Source organism: Alligator mississippiensis, chromosome 12 (genome assembly GCF_030867095.1).
Source record: "Alligator mississippiensis isolate rAllMis1 chromosome 12, rAllMis1, whole genome shotgun sequence".
In the NCBI taxonomy this organism is placed as follows: domain Eukaryota; kingdom Metazoa; phylum Chordata; order Crocodylia; family Alligatoridae; genus Alligator; species Alligator mississippiensis.
Window position 1 is genome coordinate 25,513,513 of NC_081835.1, and position 6,000 is coordinate 25,519,512.

Sequence of the window (6,000 nt, forward strand, 5' to 3'; positions counted from 1 at the left end):
TTCAAAGCTTCCCTTCAGTTTGAGTACAGCCTTAATCAAGCTCTGGCTGGCTTCATTTTTTTTAAATGCATGGATCAGTTTTTTAGAGACTTTGAGTAGTTGTTTTAAACCTTTTTTTTCCCCCAACAGTTTGTCTAGGCAGTTGGCAACCTGCTTCTACTGCATCATATCAAAATACTTCCATTTCCTTTAGTTGATCAGTATTAATGTCAGTTCAGGTGCAGCCATACTTTTCAGGGCCTGGATTCTTGAAGCAGAGGAAAACAGACAGGCTGTACAATACTCAATTTAGGTTAAACAGTGTTTTCATAAAATTCACATGGACCAATTTAGTGAACTGAGCTAAGATTGCTCAAGAACATTTTCTACCAGTATAGATGGGGAGGTCACCAGTTAAGCCACTGTATATCCATTCCAGTCACAGTTCCCATGCTAGAATAACTCAAACTGAAATCACAATCCCCAACTCTATAACAGCCTCCATGGAAAGTTCCCATCAGACCCATTTATGCTATGCATAGTCAGTTCCTCCAGTTGGACTGAAATACAGAACTGAGTAGATTTAGTTATTGCCTCTAGATGTACTTATTATTGTAATCGTGTTTGTCCATAGATTAGAGTTAAGGCTCTTGGGTCTGTGTGATAGGTGAATATTCGGGAATGTCCAAAATTCCAAACACGTAAGTGTAACTGCTTTGTATTGGTATATCTAATCCTAACACTGGGCTAATTGGGTTAGGGAGGCTTGGCTGGGATGCCTGTATGCTGTGACAATTCTTGGCTATAGGATCTGGCCTTTTTTATAATAAACAACACTTGTCCTGTTGGAGACCATACTTTAACACATTCATGTATTGGTTCCAGAATTTCTAGTTGTTGGAAACAGATCTCTTTCAGCTCAGCACAGTGCACAAATGTAACAGTAATATTAACTTTGGGGGGATGGGGGGAAAGAAATAAAAAAGAACCTAGAAAGGTGAAGTCAACTTTATTGCCAGGTCTCTAAATATTCTTTCTAGCACTTCATAGTATAAACAATGTACCTGAGACGTTTACGTTATAAAAATCCAAATACTGACGCTTAAAGCTAATGAGGCTATGTTTGGCTGTAGATCACTTCAATATTTTAAAATGTAGCCCATGAAAATATTCATTGAACATGTGTGGGAACAGATAGGATGACCTGAAATGTGTTTTACCCCTCTTTGTAGTTAATGCTTTCCATAACCTTGTGGAGGATTTGGCATTTTCTTTCCCAACTAAGAGAATGTTCCTTTAGTACATGTTAGCAAATTCATTAGTATGCCTCTAGAGCATATGTGCTCTCTGGTATAAAAGAACAAACAGTGTTGCATATTCATGCACAGTAGTACTTGCAAAATTCACTGAATATTTTAAGTCAATTCAAGTTTTGTGTTGGAACCTGACCTAGAGATATTCTGCAAAGGAACCACTAGATGGCAGTACAGCACAAGGTGGCTTATTTTAAGGACCATTAGAAATGTCAAACTGCATACAGTATCTTTGGCAGACCACAGAAAATTCAGGTGCTGATGACATCATCAGCTATTTAGTTTCATATGAAATTAACTGATATTTGAGGTGTTTCCACCTCAGAATCACTATTTTCCCCTGCCTGACTTATCTTAGTGCCCCCCTTAATTTTGTAGACCTAGTCCTGAATAAGTTTCTTATTTTTAGGTGCATCTACATGAGACGCTAACTGTGTGGTAGCCTAATTTTACTGTGCAGTAGCATGCAAGGCAAAATGTATGCTAATACACGATTGCATAGTAGTATTAAGCTACTGTGCAGTTAGCATCACTAAAAAGCCATGTGCCAGCGCTACTTTGCAGTAGCACCAGTTACTGCACATTGATTTAGTACTTGGTTATTCAAGTAGTAAATCAATGCACAGTAACTATGGCACATTAATGAACATGTAGACACTCCCTCTGAGAATGAACTAGCTTGGAGGATTTTGAGAGTACAGCTTTCTGGGAATTATCATGGCTGCATCTGACTGCCTCAGGGGTCACATGATTGCTATCCATTAAATGTGACTGTAGTGTAGGAGAGAGAACCCTTCTAAATTTCCACGTCCCTCTGGTAACAAACCTCGGTGCCTAAATGGTAGCTGTCTTGTCTCTACTCTGCTGGTTCTGGACTGAGGACACACCCTGGCTATGGACTGAAGTTCCCCAGATGAGCAGGCTGTGCCTATTCAGTGCTTTAAATTTCTAGCTATGCCATATCAAAGCTGCTGGTGTAGTCATTGCTGCCTACCTAGTAGGGGCTGAGTTCACATCTCCTGCTCTGGCTTGGATTTTGGCTGTGCTTAACCAGGATTTTGAGAGCATTGTTTTAATGGTGGTTCCACTTTTGAGAACAAATCCAGAGAGATGGACAAAAGCATGATTGGGATTCTATGGTGAATGAGTGTAGTTGGTTGGATTATGAATGGGTGCCCATGCTTTGGGGCAGATGAAGGGGAGTCTTGTAGGCCTTCTCAGTTCAACACAGATCTATAATGCCATCTTGTGTAGGTTCTTTATGTACCATAAGAGTCTTGGTGGCTGTCACTGAGATTCCTGGGAGAGTGAGTGAGTTTTTTGACTTAGGAAGCTGTTCCATGGTTCCTAACTGCAGGCTGCCAAAGCACTCGGGTAAATAATGTCCTAGTGGTACAGTAAATTCAGCTCACATTATGCAGATAGGTTGTTATTCCACCAACCACACCAATAGGGTTGTATTTCCCAAGCATTCACTTTCCAGGTCTTTTTGATTGTATGTGTAGATGGATATTTCTGGAGAGTCTGGAGATGACTCGCCCTCCCAATACTAAAATATTTTAAATACTTCACTGACCCCAGAACCTGAAGAAGCATAACATGGGACTAGTAAGCTTTCTTGGGAAGCAACAGGCATGTTGTCATTCTGATTGATGGAGGAAAAAGTGAAAACTCTCATGCTTCAGCTCTGCTGCCTGTTATATAACTGTGTTTTCAGGAATCGGAGAACCAGGATTCTGCTGATGTTTTGCAGCAGGATCTGTGAAGAAGCTGCCTAGAATTGAAGTGAGAAGGCACAAAATATCTAGATACTTACAGTACCCAAAGTATCTGGATTTATATAGCTCAAATATAGCTGTTCCAAGTTGTTTTCAGGGTTGCATGCATTTTTGTGGAAGAGCCTAAGCATTCACTTGGCTGATCTCCTGCATGTTGAACTGTTTAAAACTAGAAAAATGCTTTGCATATTTCATATCACATGCTTGTTGCTTTGGCTTGGATTTTGCTTCTTGCATCTTGTCTTCTTGTTCCTTCAATGCCAGTGTTTAATTTTTCTTAGTCACTGACTTTTCCTTCCTCTCAATGACTGCAGGAAAGTCCGATGTCTGATCCCAGCATGAGCAACTGGTCTGAACAGTGTCGAGGAAGATGGGCTCCATCTGGATTTTTCTTTGGATCCTGATAGCCCTGCTGAAGGCACTAACTACTGTCTTTTATTCTGGACCTGACATTGTCATGTGGCTGTTACAGTACTATCACATGGAAGGGAGAAATCTGAGATGCAAATAAAAGTCTTTGCATGAGGATGAAGGAAGGAGTAGACGGACTGTTTTAGGGGGTTGCTTTGATATGAGACCCAGATGAGTTGTAGTCATCAGTGTGGGTGGGATGTGTCTGCAGAATTTGGCTTGAGAGAGCCAAGTGACTTGAATGAACATACAAAAAGGACCAAAACGTAGTGACTTGAACTGGTCTGCTCTCTCTTTGTAGTCATTCAGTTATCACAAAGACGCAGAGAAAATTGGCTTAATCATTAACTCACAGGATTTGTGTTCTGTCTTTTGCCACTGAAAAAATGGAGATTGTTTCTTAAAGGGTAGGAAAATAGATTTAGTTAACAATTCTGAGTCCCCTGCCCTAAAGCAGGGCTTCATTTTCTCTGAAGCATTGCCATCTAGTGTTTGAAATTAAAAGTACAGCCATTTTTTTTCTAGGGGCAGATCTAGAATCAGGGTCTCATCTCAACAGGAGCAGGGTATTTAGATAAGGGGCAGGAAAAAAATGTATCGTTTCATAGTTGAGAGGTAGTGACTGTTGAGGAATGATTCACTTTTCTGAAAGAATAAACAGAAAAACAGTTGGAAATACTGTTGGATTTTATCAGCTGCTAGTTTGGCTATTGTGACAAGAAAAGAAAATGCCATAATAGAAGTGCATCTAATTTTCACACCACTTCCTGACTAATGAACAGGATCACGTGATGTGGACTCCGAGATGTTGCACTAACATGCATTAGAAACCAAGTAGTTCATTGCATAGATTATTTCAGGCTATTAATAGCATAGCTGCAGATTTAACAAGAAAAAAGCCTTTGGCCACTTAGTTATTAACATGCTGTAGCTCCAATGTGCACTTTTGGACTCTGTGCAAAAGTTACTGGAGAAAAAAATTATGGTCTATGTTATGAAAGGTTAGACTAGATGCTCATACTGCTCCATTCTAGTCCTAAAATTAATAGGAGGCTTGAATGGCTGTCAGATGGGTTTTACTAACTCAGTTTTATTTACCAACCATTGCAGGGGCTGGAAGACCCCTTCTGTGGAACCAAGAGGAGGAGAATGAGTGTACTGCTTTGCCCTGAGGGCTGTGTGGGCTGTTGTCCAGTTTCCCTTTTTACTGCAGGTGACTCCTACTAAACCTAATTAGGAACTGGAAAGAACTAGAGAAGCTGACTATCTTTGAGGGGCCTAGCCCTCTTCTACATAGTAGGTTGAAATTATAAAGGCCCCTTTGGGGGTTGCAGGAGGAAGTTTGGTGATGAAGAATAGCCTTAAGTTCAGGGAGATTTTTGTTAACACTTGGATGGGGGACAGGAGTACTGGGGGGTGGGGGGGGGGAAGGTGGGAGATTTGAACCTTTTGTAAATGACTCAGGAATGTTGTTTTAATTAGCCCTGTGAAGGGTTAGAAAAGAATCTATTTTTAAAGGAGGCATGTTTGTATTTTGGATGTTTTAGTTCTGGATTCCATGCATATGTTAACCATTCCTGCCTATTTTTTTCAGACAGTAAACAAGCTTACACTGAAGGTTATGGCTTCAGACTACTTTGTGGGGCTACCTAGTCTATCATATTGGTGCTATTGTATATTGATTTAATTATCTTAGATTTGGAGTTGCATATGGTAAATGTTCTCGGGTGTCTTTACCAAAGTTGTAAGCTGGCTGCTACTACTCCACACCCAGTAGCAGCAATGACTTGAGCAGCAAAAATCAATTCCAGCTATTCTTCCTTCCCCACATAAAAGCTGGGCTCTATTGTACTCCTCTCTCCCCAAAAGCTTGAGCAAATAAGTAAGCCTTGCACAATACCTTCGAAGTCAACACGCTTGCAGGTTCTTCCAGCCAAAGGTGGGACTGAACGCCCAAGCTAAAGGAGGCCTGTTACAGAGACAGCGCTGCCACTACCTCCGTATTCTGTACTGAGGGATGATACTAACCCAAGCTTCACCACCAGCTTAGAGCTGGTATCATATACTAGATACCATACCCAGGAGAGGCACTATCCCAAGCTTTTTAAGGATTTGGAGTTTTTGTATAACTTTTACAAAAGTGCACAAATAACTTAAGCATCTAGATTCTGTTGTCTGTTTAAAATGAGTTGGGCAATTAGGAGACAAAAGTTTAATTGAAAGTCATTGTGCTTAAGAACCTGTGTTTGTCCCTTTTGTAAATGAAAATAAACCTCTGAAATTGCATGCTTTTGAAAATTTAATGCCAGATGTATTTGCTACACAGAAGGTAATTCATAATACATGTGGTGGTGTCAAGGGATTCATTAAAGTCAACGCTACATGAAGTGCTTAAACAAAATGGTGGTAAGTTTTAATTCCACACTTGGAAAGTCATACCTGTCATTTAAAACAATTGAGGAACATTGGGCTGGCAGGATACCTGAGGTCAATGAGTCCAGGCTTCTGATTATTCAAGC

General features: G+C 40.4%; 1 protein-coding gene across 1 annotated transcript in view; it reads left to right on the forward strand.

Annotated features, from left to right (window-relative positions):
* BICD2 (BICD cargo adaptor 2) overlaps positions 1 to 4,864 on the forward strand; it is a 162,595-nt gene extending 157,731 nt beyond the window's left edge. Inside the window, exon 8 of the mRNA XM_059716155.1 lies at positions 3,385 to 4,864. Coding sequence (XP_059572138.1) covers positions 3,385 to 3,474 — 90 coding nt within the window. The 3' untranslated portion in view covers positions 3,475 to 4,864. The remainder of the gene's footprint in view (positions 1 to 3,384) is intronic.
* Positions 4,865 to 6,000: the final 1,136 nt, after the last annotated feature.